The 14,835-nt window shown below is 40.0% G+C and overlaps 1 protein-coding gene across 1 annotated transcript; it reads right to left on the reverse strand.

Annotated features, from left to right (window-relative positions):
- Window positions 1-828: 828 nt before the first annotated feature.
- Window positions 829-13,417, reverse strand: LOC137106428 (CCR4-NOT transcription complex subunit 2-like). The gene is made up of 15 exons (XM_067489655.1): window positions 13,283-13,417; window positions 11,750-11,881; window positions 10,078-10,150; window positions 9,562-9,709; window positions 8,367-8,591; window positions 7,589-7,668; window positions 7,350-7,475; window positions 6,238-6,368; window positions 5,818-5,938; window positions 5,561-5,717; window positions 4,663-4,724; window positions 4,214-4,263; window positions 4,021-4,121; window positions 1,929-2,073; window positions 829-1,573 (listed from the first exon to the last, which is right to left on the reverse strand). The coding sequence occupies exons 2-15, from the start codon at window positions 11,867-11,869 to the stop codon at window positions 1,487-1,489; spliced, it is 1,626 nt and encodes a 541-aa protein (XP_067345756.1). The 5' UTR covers window positions 11,870-11,881; window positions 13,283-13,417; the 3' UTR covers window positions 829-1,486.
- Between the last annotated feature and the right edge of the window lie 1,418 nt (window positions 13,418-14,835).

The following is a 14,835-nucleotide window of genomic DNA, read 5'->3' on the forward strand; positions in this document are numbered from 1 at the left end:
GAAAGAAAAGCAAATAAAGTGAAGACAAAACAAGAAATGAATAAAAACTGATAGTGCTGTCAGTGTGAAAGGGATGTGTTGACACTTTTTACTTTAATGCACTGAATTTTAAGGAAAAATATTTTCTTAGTTTCATCCTTGTCAATATGTTAGTATTATTGTCCTGTTCAGTTACTGTAATCTGCTGATAATGTGTCTCTTTTTTGTGAAGTGAAACTCAATTCTAAAAATTATTTAAATGAAGTAAAGGGAAAACGTTCACAGCTCACTTCCAAACAGAGTATCAAACTTACCACGAGAATCCACCAGTAAGTTTTGTTTGATTTTAAGAGCCTTGGCCTAAAAAGAACATGGGGAAATTACTTAGTAATGCATTGCATTTCGAATAATCTGCAGCTAAAAGTTGTCCCCAAAAAATGCACCTTTCCTCTAGTTTATTAAAAAACCACTATGATCTTCTGTTTGCTGCAGCATATTTTGCAAAATGAAAGGATTTGTGACATATTTTTACATCTTCTATAAGAGGTACTGAGATGTTTTTGGTCCTCTATGGAATTTGATGGCAATAAGACTAAATATATAACTGATAGCAGACTTATCCTGTCATAACTAAGTTGCTGGGTGAGAAACTGTCAACTCATAAAGCCAAACATCATATGCAGAGCTTCTGTCTGTTTGTTCAATAAGCTTGTGTTTCTGGCTGCTACACTTCTCCAAACTGAGATAAAAACCAAATGAACCTTTCAAATTAAACCTGTTGCTGCTTTAGGTGTCACAACATCAACACCCCTCCCCCAAAATAAAATAAAAAAAAATAAATAAAAAAAAGACTGTTTTTCCTCTTTTATTATGAAATAGTGCTACAATATACATTGCAATTTCCTCTCCTGACTGGACACTGTTTGCTGCTGATGTGTGTGTGTTCTAATTTATAATGCTGGGAAAACCTGGTAAAGAGAAAAGAAAATTTATAAATATCATCACTTCCTGCCAAAGTCAGAAGTGTGACAGTGTGAAATAATTATCCATCATGACAGGTGATCTTACAGTGCTTTCTGTTAAAATCTGGTTCTTTTTAAAAGCTTCTCTAGACAAAAATAGTCAATTCTTTAGATGGAATAAAAACATGAACCACTCAATCAGATGGACAGTTATTTACAGTGCTTGCGTTTATCTGTCTGTGTTACTGTATAAGTCTGTGCTCCAAAAAAACAGACCAACTGAACCAAACCCATGGAGAAGGGTGGTAAATTAAAAAAAAAAAATGAGGTAAAGAACAAAAAGCAATCAAAAAAAAAAAAGGATAAAATGATAAAAGTCTATTCAGAGAGGTTGTTTGGAAGGGTGGGAGCCAATGTCCTCTCCCATCCCAAGTCCTTAATGGCCAGATGCACTTTGTGTGTGTAGATGTGCAAAAAACCTAGAAGGGTGATGATTGATGAGCCAGGAGGACCAATGGAAAGCAGGCAGGAGGAGGAACAGCCAATTAGAAGGCCTGCTGGGCAGGGTTGTAGTTAAAGGTGGAGGGAACGTGAGGTCGCTCTTCTAGTTTGTCATACTCCAGATGAAACTCCTAAGAACAAAGACACAGGAGTGAGATTCAGTTCAATAATTCTGTAACTGTTTATGTTCTGTTTTTCCTATGCCATATGCCAAAACAATAAGTAAATATACTTTTGTTGTGCAGTTACAATCTGGCCAGTGAAATACAACTACTTATGTTTTGTCCAAATATGCTTTTCGGGACAACGATTAAACAAAAAGCTATCAGTCCCTCACATAACCATCAAAGGACTTTTCAATCACAAACTGATTTGCTAAATCCCTAAAAACAACTTATAGCAACAAATGTAAAGAGTTGTGACAGCATCATGTTTATGAAGTTGTATAATTTGGTATGCAAAGTCTGAATAAGTCTTTGTGTTCACCTTTGCCACCTTCCTCCAGTTGAGGCAGTCGAAGAAGTAGTAGGTACCCCTCTCGTAGGCGTTGGTCTTGAGCGTGGGCTCCATACCTGGAGCCCGTGTGATCCAAACCCGCTCCTCTTTATGGTACCTCCAGTCCCTGTTAAAGCTGCACAAACACACAGTTGTGAATGGTAATGATGCTGACTAGCTTAAAACGAGGTTTGGTGTCTTACATTAAAGTTGTCACTGAAAGAGGAAAACTGTCTGAAAGTCTGCAAACCTAGACAGCTGACCTCTACACAGACAATTCAGACTTTCAGAAATTAGAGTTAAAAATACTGTTTCCCATTAATTACATGAACTATCACAGCCAGCCACAGGGTCAGTCATGCTGCCAGTTTCATAATTAACTAAAATATTTTTCCACTACACATAGTAACAGTAGAGAACTCTAACATTGTGTTTAAGCAAAGCCTCCCTCTCCATCAGTCAGTTAGCCTGTGTGCAAACTTCACATATCTCCAAACAGCATCACTAATATGGATCCGTGCTGCATTACAGACTTGAGCTAGTACCTGCGAGTGAATCCTGACCATGGTTCTGACACATGCTCAACTAATGGTAACGGATTTTTGGCCAGTGTCAATCTTTGTTGTTTGAAGTGAAAATAACAAATAGCAGGTTTGATCAGCTCTCTCTCTAAATTTCATCCCTGAGGAAAGGCCACACTAAGACAGAAGCCTGGCTTCAGCACAGCAATGTAAAGATCTATTATGAGACAAGATGCATCACTACAATTAACATTTAGGATGGACTGTTTCTAAAGTTTACAGTGTCCAATCTCACATCAGGTGCCACTTAAAAGTTTACTATTTCTACTGAGCAGCTTAAGTCAGAATTAATGAATCACTGCTGGATTCAGGTTGTATAAATGACATAAGTAATATTTTACCTTTTTGCATTTACTTCTAAAATATAAAAAACATTTTCTTACATGTTCATGGCCCATGTATAAGGTTGGAGGTTCATCCGCTATAGTCTAAACAAATCATGTGATAAACGCTGACGTAAAAACAGATGTATCAGAGTTGTCAGTTCACAGTTTACCTACCATATCCAACACAAGAACCTACATACAGTTTTAAAGCAGAAGGTTATTAGTCTAAACACAAGATCTACTGACAATGTTTTGTTTTGTAGGTCACAGATTCCTAAATTATTGTGCTGGGCTGCTAAGACCTATAAAAGCACTTTTTCCCTAATGCTTACTTTGGTGAAAATGCCTATTTTTGTAATTTGTAATCACATAATAAAATCTAAAAATTGGCCAACATTTTTAAATAAACCTTATCACAATTAGAAAAGTAATAAATAACATGTATTAAAATAAAGTGACACAGATATCAGATCAAAGGTGACGCTCACAGGTCCACGTGTTCCTTAAGTTAACAATGACAAAAAAAAAAAAAAAAAAATGACATTAGCAAAGTTTTTTCCTGCTGCAGCTGAAGAATGGCTAACAATCACATCTCAGTCTCCTAAGTGTGGTATGCAGAGAGAAGCTAGGTATTAAGCCAATGAAACTTTGAGACATGGAAACAAAACATGCTGCGAGACCACAGAGTTATTTAAAAGCAGATGTGAGACAAACTGCCAGATGGTTAGAAACTTCTTATTTGGTGGCAAACCATATTCTCAGGGAAAGAAAATTGGCATCAGTGAAAATCTAATTTTTCAAACAGTAAAGATAATCTGCTGGACTTTTTTGGTGAAGCTCCAGGTGAAAAGTTGGAAAAGGTCCTCTGTTTGATAACACAATGAGGGGGAGAATGGAGGAGATGGCAGACAGACTGCAGAAAGTCTATGGAAATACAAATTGATCCCAATGCTCATCATCTTCATTTACAACTGTGAAAATGAGTTCATGAGCTGAATGGATAAAAAAAAGAGCTTTTCTGACTAGTATGCGAGGTGACACTGTTTCAAATGTAAACAGTAATCTCGTTGTGTTTGTGTTTAGTTAAAAAAATAAAAAAATCAAGAACATCAATCAATGAACTGAACGGGAAAAAATAATTATTCATAAGTATTTTAGCGTGTGTGTCGTTCTTACAGTTCTACTGCAGCCAGCAGTTGTAGTAGGTCTCCTCCATTCATATAGTAGAGATAAAACAATAGATCTTCACCATACCGAGACAGCTTGATAGCTGCTAACTGCAGACATAAAAGAGTAAAGGTTTGGGTGTTTTTCAGTATACTCATAATCATAGCAAAAAGGAAGTTGCAATGTTAATTGATGTACGCACCTTGTCCCTTATGTGGATGTTGGTTAAATACTCTGATGGAACATGGAAGTCTGCAGGAGGAGGAAAAACTGTTGAAACCACTAAAACAAAAATATATACACTAGCAACTGATTACTGAAAAATTACAGGTTTGAAAATGGGAAACTGATCAAAGTGCAAATACTTTACTTAATTTTAGCCATTTGGGTGCTAGAAAATATAACATGTTGACTGTGAAGCGGTGCCACTTTAAAAATCCTTATAATCCTTTATAGACTAGCTTTGACACCAAACAGTTGCCCCTTTCCACATTCAGCCGGTACCAAATTCAAAGTAAACAATTAAAAACAAACAATAATTTCTCAGTTTCAACATATGATATATTTTGCAAATAACTGCCTCCTCTTTTTATTTACATTTTACAGAGCTCCCAACTTCTGGAAGTGGGGTCTGTAAGTCTTCAAACTTACCTATATCCTGCGGCCGACATGGAGCTGATGCCCAGGGAGACGCAAACTTAGGATAAAGATTCCTGATTGAAAGATAGAAAAAGAACAAACGCAACACATTCACATAAGGGGATGAAAAACTTGAAGTAAAAAGAACACAGAAACAAACACACACACACACACACACACACAGTTGCTCGGCTCCTCACACTGTTTTTTAAAGACACTAGATATGACGGCCAGATAGAACCCTAGTGTGTAGAGACCTCCTAACTATAATTAGACCCATCACACGTCTTCTTTAGCCTAAGTTACTATGAAATTCCCTGTCACTGTTCACTCTACAGAGATTTGAAACTGAAGCTAGAGAACCGATGAGAGAAAACATAATGTTTGTGTTTAATTTTGTGCACGTTCTAATATCACTGTGGGGTAAAGCATGTTAGTCTGTCTGGAAAGCACAAACACACAAAAATCCAATGTACAAAGTTACTTGTGTCTACTTTTATGTAACTTTTGTTCCTATATTGCTCTTTTTATGTCAAGTTTTTGTATGTTCTTATTGGACATTTTGGGGGAAAAAAAAAATCCTGTTAAATTAAGTCACTGTTTTCTCCAAATAACTAACACGCTGTTAGGGAGTTGTAATGTTGTTAAAATGTTACATTGTTTTGCTGAATTTAAGTAAAATATCCTTGTACACGTTCAATCTTTCTAGGATGTGTAAAATTTCTACTGCAATGAAGGAAGCTGTACATTCTGATGCTGTTCATGAGTCAGTCAAGTTTTCTTCAGTTTAAAATAATTCACAATAAGTTAGTCCTTCTCAAGTGCACCAATAAATGTGGACATTGGTTAAAAGTCTGACTATTAGATCTAAGACATGGCCCAGGACTCTGTGTGTATGTGTCCATCGTACTCAGGTGAGTTGAGGTTGAGGCCGAGTGTTGTGAGGTCAGAGCCCAGTGCTAGGTGGACCATGCCAGGGTCCGTCTCTGCCGCCCGAATGAACGTTAACAAGCCGATCATTCCAAACTGATCTGTTACCATGCCGACCGGGATATTGGTCACACGCCCTGGGACACAGAGGCAACACATGACAATCATTCAGACTAAACCATAGCTGTCATTGCTTATTCCCACCTCACAATTATTTTTGCAGAGTGTGTTTCTCACCATCAGGAAGCACGTGAATCCCTTTCTTCTGCTGGTTGTTGTTGCTGGGCGCAGAGCTCTTATCCCCAGGGAACTTTGGACCATCTGAGTTCGAGGTGGGCTTTCCTGATGAGTTCAGATTCTGATTGGACCGAAATAGTGCCAAAAACAACGGCAACAAGTCAGGACATGAAAGGACAACATTGGAAAGGAAATAAACTAACAAGAAATCAGGCCAGGAGAGGAAAGCAAAGCGATGTCGATGACAAAAGAAAACAGAGAAAACATATCTAAAGGAAATTATTTATTTTATTTAACCAGGTAAAAAGACCAGTGGAGATAACATAATCTCTTTTTCAATGGTGACCTGGGTAAGAAGGTGGCAAGGAAATAGAACAAGAATGTAAAAAGATAAAGACGTGGAGAGATTATGTATCTAACCGTTTTGCTGTCTTCACTGCTGCTGGTGGGGTCTTTTGTTTGGTAGTTTGGCCCTGGGAGAGCTGGGAAATCTTCGTTATGGATGGAGAAGTCCTGCGACTGGTCACTGGACGGTTTGGTTACCATGCCAACTAGAAAAAAAGAAAGATGAGCAATTAAGAGCAGTTCAGGTTCGTTAAAAGTTAATGAACCATACAAAACCTACACTCAATATAGTGGATTTAACTCTGCCAAATGATGCCTCTGATCCATTTCTCGAAAAAGGTTTTTTATTTTACATCAGTGTTTCATGAGGTTACCAAAGATGGTCTTTGATTCCTGCTTCCACTTCACTGTGGCAAACCTATAAATGAATTACAAACTTCTGCCTTAAATGTCATTATGATTCATAAGCCATTTTCACACATGCGCTGAAATCCTGAACTTCTCCAGACTTTACCCAGGGGCTGTAGATGTGAGAATGCAAATACTCGAGTCAGACAGCATAGAAATTACCCAGACTTTATCCTATGAGCCACCTGGTACAAAGTCCAGGTAAAGTGAGTGAGCCTGCATGTGGTTAGGTCATGGTGCTCTGTCCTGAATCCTGAAAGAACACAACTACTGAGTTTGGGTTTTTCCTGGCTAAAATGACATAGAAGTGGTAACATCCTGAATATGTGCGCGCACATACGTGCAAGTGTATTGTAAATACATGTTTAAACATGTTTTTACAAACAATGCATTTTAGTAGAAGAAAATATAAAGTAACTAAATTCACAAACACATTTACACATGAGCTGTGTAGAGTCCACAGTCTACAGCTTCAATAGTTTAGCAGTTTCAATGGATGCAGTTTTCAGTCCAGTTCTCATTAAAGTTGCACTTCCTGGTTTTGGATGGATGAAACTTTGTACCAGGGGGCTCACAGGATTAAGTCTAGATTATCTCACAAACACCACCCCCAGATAAAAGTTTCAGGATTCCAGTGCATGTGTGAATGTGAATAAAGTATTGGCTGGGAAAACAAAAACTAAATAAATAAAACTCTATACTTCATTATCTGTGAAACCAAAACGCTCTAAAAGAATGATTTTTGTATTCTTGTCTGCTCTACACACAGTGGCTCATACCGTAAGGAGCACGACCAGCCAGGGGATTTAGCAGTGGGGTGGGATTCGAGCCTCCGTCCCTTCGACTCCGGTCTGCTAACGCTGGGAAATCTGACAAGTCCAACCCTGTCACATTCTCACTGCCGTCTGTGCAAACACACAGAACAATTACAACAAGCAAATTAAAGACATTTGTAAGCTTGTACTAATGTTAAACAAAAGCAAAACAATACAATAATATATTTTATTTCTTTTTGTACCTGTGCCATTGAAGATGTTGTTGGATAGTGAGTTGTTCATGCTGAAACCTGGATTCCTGTTAACCCCAAACCCTGACATACTGACACAAAAACAGAGACAGACTGGATTATTCTCAGAAAGGAAAAGTAGAACTGAAATCAAAAGAGACAGAGGCATTAAAGAGACAGCAGCACAGTGACACTACAAATTTGTTTCTCTTGTTAACTGCTTTAAGAGTGATTTTTGAGGAAGGGTCTTTTAAGGAAGGATCTTTGTAACTACTCGTCAATATTCAGTTTATTTTCAAATAGGAACTCGTGAATTGAAAGAAAGACCCACACTGTTTCCATTCAATCAGTTCTATAAGTAATTATTTATAAAAACACTATTCAGTTGACTTTGTCATACATGACATATGACACTAAACCAACAAATCCTCACAAACATCAAATTCTTTTCTTTTCTTTTGCTGATGATCAAATTAAATAGTCAATTTGGGGGTCAGGGACAGTTAAGACATTCAGGGCGGATCTTTGAGGATATAAATTGAAAATTCCTGTTCGATAAAACCATTTACTGACTAGTTGCAAATATATTCTCATATTTGTCTGAAATTAAAATAATCATTAGCTGAAGTATTACAGTGAGTATCTATAAGCAGACAAGCTTTTACTGCCAGATAACCACGTGTTTAAAGAAGTGAAATATCAAGAAAAGGGTAAAACATAGGCCACAGAATGACAGGTGAAATGAAATAAAGTGTTCTTAGGTAAAATAACCTGTGTTGGTGTTTGTTACCTGTTAATCGTGAACGGTTGCCGTGCTTGCTGCTGTTTGGGCATGCCGATGATGCTGGGTGACGACCGGCTGGGACTCCCCATGCTTCCGCTCCTCCCTGCTCCACCGCCGCCCACTCCCCTCTCTCCTCCTACTCCACCTCCCATTCCTCCCGACTGCCCTGTCGGACCCCCCACCTGCTGGCTGTGGTTCAGCACACTCCGACTGCTCATTGGCAATATACCTCTACAGAGTGAGGAGAAAGCAGACAGAAAAAAAAAATATTTAAAAAGAGAAAAGCCCCTTTCAGGCATGAACTGGATTTCAGACATTTTCCACACTTTCTCTGGGGTGGGAGTATGTGTGAACGCAAACGCTTAGGTCCGTGGGCCTTGACGTTACCCGGCCAGCTCCCTAGTGCAAAGTCCAGATTGTCTCCACCCGAGCTTATTTGGGAATGAAGGAGGTAAAACTCCAGAGGATTCACAATGAGCGTCACCATGAGTGGGCGTGTTGATGACGTCCATTTCCTGCAACTGCCGCGAAACCTTGCAAATACATTGTCTTTTCATCTTTCCCGTATACCGTTTTCCATTCTCTGGTTAATACTGTGGATATGTCTAAATACAGCCAACATTACTGGTGAGTGGGTTGTCTCGTCCACCATCTCTCACCTGCTGGAAAGGAAACACTGTCACTCTGTTTTTGCATCATGTTCTGCCCCTTCTTAAAGTGTGCAAGCACTACCTGTTGCCCAGTTACCCGGAGGAAGGGAGAACGTATCTCACACGGACTATCTCCCAATGTTCATTACATGTCTGAAAGGGAAACTCCAGACCATGTCAGGCCCTGATCCTTCTGACATTCTCTAGAGTTTATGTCTAAAAGGGGCTAAAGTTGAAGCCAGTGGTTTGAGGAGAGAAAGAGGAACATGAGCTGCTAGGTTTGAAACAGAGACACTGGGGTTATGTGATACATGACTGACTCCATTAGTGGGGGGTGTGTTGCACCACATAATAGCGAGACAACAAGACTTTTTAGATGGTAACACAGAATAATATAAAACAGAGGTTTGAGACACATGTCGCATTCCGTGTTTTTTTTTTAATATTTACACTTTCAATTTGCACATAGGAAAAAAAACTTCTAGCACTGAGATTAAATTCATTATAACGTTTAAGATAGAGATGCCACGATTTTTTGCCATTTAACGTACCTGCTTGGTGATGGAGGTGTGTGCATTGTGCCAGTGTTGGGTGTAGCAGCATGACTCGAGAGCTGGCTAGCAGACTGGTTCAGCCCACTTCGACTTAACTGAGGTGCCGTGCTGCTGTTCATACCTCGCATGGGAAAGCCCAAAGCACCTGCAGAGAGAGAAGGAAAATGCTTATTCCCAAAAACTTCTGTATTTTAACTTCACAGCTTTCTCATGTTTGCGTGGCTCAAAAAATGTTCTTCCATTTTAAACAATGAAACTACACCACAATGGCTGATTTTCTTTCTACATATGTGAGAAATAACATGGTTGTTTATTGGGCTTGTAAGCTGTGTTAAATGCTACAAAGTGCACAGTGAGGCTGCTTGAATAAATTAATTAGCCCTGAACTAGGGACTAATGTTACTGTAAATTAAAAATGTTTCTTCAACATTAGCAGCTGTATAACACGTATACATAAAATGTGTGCAGGCCCTGAAACCTTTAAGCAGACAAGAAAAAGTGTATTTATCTTACTCTGAGGGCCATATAAGCTGGCTCCTAGTTGTGATAACTGAGCCGTTGAGGAAGCAGAGGAAGACGCCAGCATCTGAAGCCAGAGGAAAAACAAACACATGATTTAATAATTCTATCATCTTTTATTAACCTGAGATCTCCACAAAAGTAGGAGCCATTATGCCCTTTGCAGAAGTTTTCAAATTAAGCAGCTGTCCTGGCTGAAAGACATTTACGGCGGCGAGTTGGAGATCAGGCATCTCCCTCTCTGGCCACGCTTTCTGGCCCTCTGCCCTTTCTTATCGGGGTGGTGGCAGAATCCAGGGAAACTTTATTTTCCAGTTGCACGTTATAACGCCGGAGAGACGGAGCATGGCTTTCCTGCCATTCCACCGCTATATTCGAGTCTAGCCTCCATTTTGCTTTCCAACACAGGCAATGGCCTACTCCGCTGTCTCCACGAGACCAGGTCTCCACGCACAATAGTGCGCCACTCAGACAGCAGCTGCCATCAACAACATTGCGCTGCTCCCCTCCTCTGCTCGATGAGATCGGCAAAGCTATGGCAGCTGTACTGATGCTCTCCTGAGAGGCAGCAATAGCTCAGTCACAGGTCAAGGCTTGGATGACCATGCTGCAGCACAACATGTGGATCCACATGTCCCAGCTTCCCGAGCTAATCAGAAAGGAACTGCAGGATGGTCCCATCGGCCCCGATAGGCTCTTTGGGCCACTCCTCCAGGGAGCTGTCACTCACATCCAGCAGGCCTCTGATGAGGCAGACAGAGTAAAGAGACTTATTTCATGGAGCCGGGGATCACCCATGTAACTGGCGCAATCGCAGAGACCATGGCCCTGGATCAACATGCCCTTCAGCCTCTGCTGCCACTGCGTCACAGCCTGCACCCTGGTCCCAGCCTCCTGCTGGGACTCCTGCTTACCTCAACTCCCTCATTCAGGTCTACAATCCTTCCCGTCCGCTGTGCTCTGCCAACGAACGACGTCTAGTGGTCCCAGCACCCCACAAGACACCGAGCAAAACTCTTCAGCTCAGTGATCCCACAATGGTGGAACACGCTACCAAACTCTGCACGCTCAGCAAACCCACTCGCAATATACAAAAACTGCTAAAAACAGAACTCTTACGCACCTTCCTATGCATTCAAATCTCTCTTTATTTATTTTTTTAAAACTTCCTTTCTGGTCTTTCTTGCACCTCACGAAACGTTGACACTTATTGTGATAAGTGTGAATTTGCTTTGTTGTTTTCTCCTGGACTTAGATTTTCGCTGCCTTGTACCTCACTTGTAAGTCACTTTGCAAATGCACACAGGAGACCTGTTTGTGAGGTCTGCTGCTGGTCTTGTAATGTATACAGGGATTTTCCATATTCCATATTTTCAAAACGTTGGAAAACGTTTGCTGCCTTCTTCGCTGTCTTTGAACAATGGTTGTCTCTCCGATGCTTGTCAAATTTTAGAAAACCAAATTATTTCCAAACCACCAGAGTTGTGTGACATCTCTTGGCCACAATTTCGTCTTGTAAAGCATCTGACTGTAAACATTAAACCCCAGCGGTGACTTCAACAATATTAGAATTAACCTTAACATCAAATAAAAGAAGCTTATAAATAGCTGCATAATTTTAAGTCACAGTTGTAAAGCCGTGCACTGGGGACTGAAAAGAACTTACGTCTTTGTCACTGCGGTGAGGAGGGAACATGGATTGTTGGCTGTAGTAGAGGCTGGACTCGTCCGCATAGTCACTCTCTACTCCTCCCTCCATAAACTTCTTCCGGTTAGCACCAAACATGCCGTGTGTCACCTGACAACCCAGACACAGAAAATGGTCAGACTAAATAACATTATAGCAATGTGAATACAACTTTACAAGATTATTTTTTTTTGTAGCCAATCTCACTACTATTATGCTGCACATACACCAAAAAATAAAAAATTCTATTAAATCTCAAATACATTATCTACATAGGTCGTTACAAGGTATTTGTCCACCTTAAGATAATCACTTATCAGTATCCTGTGTCATTTATAAAAGTTCCTTCATTTGAAAGGCAGAAACACATGTTTGACACTGCAAAACAAAGGAATAATAATACCCGGAAGGGATTTTAGATCAAAGTTAAAAGCTTTCTAATGGTTAATTTCCTTTCAGTTCTACTGAGCATACCCCAACAGTCAATGATAAAATGACTAACCTAATGTTATTTCCATTATTTTTCCTTGTTTATAATCATAATGCGTTAAAACTTAGAAATTGTTGTCTACTATAGTTAACGTATAGTCCACACACACACACACACACACACACACACACACACACAACAGTGCTGTCACAATTAATTCTGTTTGCTAAAGCAGTTCAGCCAAATATCTACATTTCCTAGTAGCAACAGGCAAAGCTGCTGCAGGTTTAAGTTATCCATTAATAAACAACAGCAAATCCACTGGTTAGCATTTATTGTAGAACGCGTGCAACTAATTTTGCTGAAAAACTCCGGGTTTCCGTGTATAAATCCCCACACACCGAGCGACTTGTAAGCTTGTCTGTTGTTCTAAAGCTGCGTTAAAGGCGCAGCAGTGTCGCAAAAAGCTAACGTTGGCGTTAGCAATGTTAGCTACTGCTAGCTCCTATAGCTAATGTTCGTATTAACAGTACTCGCTTGTTCCTCGATAGCAAGTCTTTCTGTTTTGCGCTGCATTTTTGAATCCCAAACAAGGGGGTTACAAATCTGCGCTGGCGTTATGCTGTGAGGTGTAAAATATCGGGAACCACTGCTACCCGACAAGCACACTTCAGTAATGCCTACATGAAGACATGGGAGCTAACGCTAACTGCCAAGCGAGAAACTCGGCTAACAACAACGTTAGAAAGCCACGACGGGCACCGTTGCTAGAAGTTATATCACGGCCTTGGAAACCGCTGAGGGCAGCGTGCGCCTTTATGTAGACGGGCTTCAGGCAGAGATGAAAGCAGCGGGTAGACGCGGTTTGGTCCGGGCTTCGGCCTGCTAGCCTCCGTCGGTTAGTTTCCCAAAACAACAACAATAAGAAGCGAAACCCCAGCACTGAGTGCAAAATCCTCGTTTCCCAATTCCCTACACAACCTGCTTACACGATAACCACCGCATTAGCCGTGTTTTATTTCAGTGTGCTTTGGTGGGTAAGGGCTGCGAAAGTAATTTAAACGAATAAAACAAGAGCTCACCGCATCAATCTTTCTTCCCCGCTACAATCCAAGATGGCCGACATGTCTTTTCTAATCAGCGAGGATGCTGGGATGCCTCTACTCTACTCGGTACAGTAGCGCGATGGGCCTTCATCACTCTGATCTATGAGCTGAGCCTGTGTCACTCTACTGTACTCAACTCCCCTAAACTCAGTTACCTCACTTTACTCTGTGCTGTGAGTCTGAGCATCTGTCCTCCAACCTGCTCTGCACTTAGTACTGAATCATTATTGTGCAGATCTGCTTCCATTTCAACCATTCAACTAATTTTTAAATGCTAATGTTTTTTTTTTTTTGATTGGTAAAAATGTCACATTAAATTTACTTGTTACTTATTGGCAGCTGTGAAAGAACATAAAATAAAAACATTCAAATAAATATTAAACTTTTATGGGCACTAATTTAGCATATATAAATGCACACCGCAATAAGTTTTACTTTAAAACAAGTGGTTAAATGTACTTTTTCCCAGGTACATAGAGTCTGGAATCTCATACAAATCAGATGTTTAAATCATCCACTTAATGTGTCAGCACATGAACAGGTCAGTGTATTAATCTGGGCTAATTTAGTTGTGTGTTATTTGGAAATTAGAGCTTTTTTTTACATATGCAATATCTATAAATAGTATTCCCCACCTCAAATTTTTGACCTTTTCACTATTTAATTTAGCTTTTTGAGAAAGCTACTAAAAATGTCAAAGTGAAAGTAATCTGAATTAAGATAAAACTGAACATAAGTTATTGCATAAAGATTAACCCATTTTAAAAGTCCTTTAAATCATCACAAGTGCGGCCAGGTGCTTTTAAAAGCTTTGCGGTTAGTTAAATGAAGATCACCTGTGCAGTGGATGGAGTGATCAGTATCAGACTATGGCTGCTTGTGTGTGGAACAGCAGAAGCAGCAGCAGCTAGAACATCACTACAGAAGCTAGAAGTACAGGCCCAAACATTCAGAATGAGTCTGACTTGCCCTGCTAATGCTCATGTAGAGACAGGGAAAAGCCTCTGTTTTCAAAAGTTAATGATGAGTCACTGGGCAAACCTACAAGGTTCTCCTCCCAAAGTGCGAGGGCGAAAGAGTGAAGACGAAATATTTAGCAGGGGCCAGTGCAGATGGTGCAAGAAAACTGGGACTGGACCAGTTAACCTTCATACCTACAGTATCGTTACCAGTAACATCATCAGGGTTAAATAAACCAACTGGTTTACACACTCCAAGATATAGGACATTAATGGATGAAAGGCTTTGGAGCTTTCTCAAAACTATACTGCAAATAACACTGAAGGATCTGTGTATCAAAGTCCAAAGGAACATATTAAAATAAAGTAGTGTAATGGGGCGACTTTGGCGCAGGAAGGTAGAGTGGTTGTCTGACAATCTTGCAGTTGTTGGTTCAATCCCCGGCTCCTCCAGTCACATATTGAAGTGTCCTTGAGCAAGTGCAGCTCATTTATTATATGACAATATTGCACCTGATGGTTTAAAGTGAACTTCTTCTTTTCCTTTGGGCTGTTCCCTTTCAGGGTTCA

The sequence above is a fragment of the Channa argus genome, chromosome 21 (genome assembly GCF_033026475.1).
Source record: "Channa argus isolate prfri chromosome 21, Channa argus male v1.0, whole genome shotgun sequence".
Lineage (NCBI taxonomy): Eukaryota > Metazoa > Chordata > Actinopteri > Anabantiformes > Channidae > Channa > Channa argus.